The 924-nt window shown below is 35.4% G+C and overlaps 1 protein-coding gene across 1 annotated transcript in view; it reads left to right on the forward strand.

Moving 5' to 3' along the window:
* Window positions 1-203: 203 nt before the first annotated feature.
* Window positions 204-924, forward strand: part of LOC119590868 (leucine-rich repeat-containing protein 28-like) — a gene marked incomplete in the record, with an annotated part of 28,460 nt that continues 27,739 nt past the window's right edge. Inside the window, 1 exon segment of the mRNA XM_037939627.1 lies at window positions 204-372. Within this exon segment, the coding sequence (XP_037795555.1) occupies window positions 370-372 (3 nt within the window).

The raw sequence follows: 924 nt of genomic DNA on the forward strand, positions 1-924 counted from the left end.
CCATTTGTCTCTATTAAATGTGCTACAGCATTGGATGGATATACTTACTATCCCTTAGATTACTATTATCATTAATTAACGTTCTCTTCAAACATATATGACACAGGTAAATATCTAAGTTGCTTTTGAAAACAAGAGAAAATATGCATGATAGCATTTTTCTTTAAATGTAAGTATGAAATTATCAACAGATGTAAACATTTACACTCATGATCCTTTGAAGAACTCGGCCATCATCAATAGGAGAGCAGAAGCGAGAGTAGTCACGACATGTTACATAATACGTTATACCTTCCTTGAACTGGTGCGCAATTAGGAACTAAATATTGGTTGTGTGTTTGGAATTCGCATCTACTAATCTTCTAAACAATGGTGAGTAGGAGAAGGGATTGAAATTGATTATTAAAGTGCTGCAGGCATTCTATTCAAGGTGCTTATTGATAGCGTTTTATATAAGTAAAACGGCTATCATTCTCAACTTTTCATAGTGATTATAAGCTGAGATAGCAAGATGAAGCTAGGACTGGTTATCCATCGTCAATAATTTGAAAGAGAGGTTTATAAGGCCTATTTAGTGAGAATGGCTAGGGAAAGTCGTGACGTCACGTTGTCATGACAACGGCGTCCTGTCTCGAAAAATTTCGGTCGCGCTGTTTTGTTGTTCAGAGTATTATGCAAAACTGTGTTTGATGACTAGTTAATAGATTAAGTAATTTGCCTTTGGCCCTTAGTAGGTTTTGATATTTCGGTATAAAAGAGATATGGAGAAGCTGAGAAATGAGGCATTACTTGCACCAGAATGCAGTCATCACAGAAAACTTTACAGATTTCCTAAGAGTTAAATAACAACAGGCATTTATATGTTCTCTAGGTAGTAGAATTTGTAGTAATTCTAAGTAATTCTAAGCTGCCCCTATCTGCCAA

Source organism: Penaeus monodon, chromosome 27 (genome assembly GCF_015228065.2).
Source record: "Penaeus monodon isolate SGIC_2016 chromosome 27, NSTDA_Pmon_1, whole genome shotgun sequence".
NCBI classification, from domain to species: domain Eukaryota; kingdom Metazoa; phylum Arthropoda; class Malacostraca; order Decapoda; family Penaeidae; genus Penaeus; species Penaeus monodon.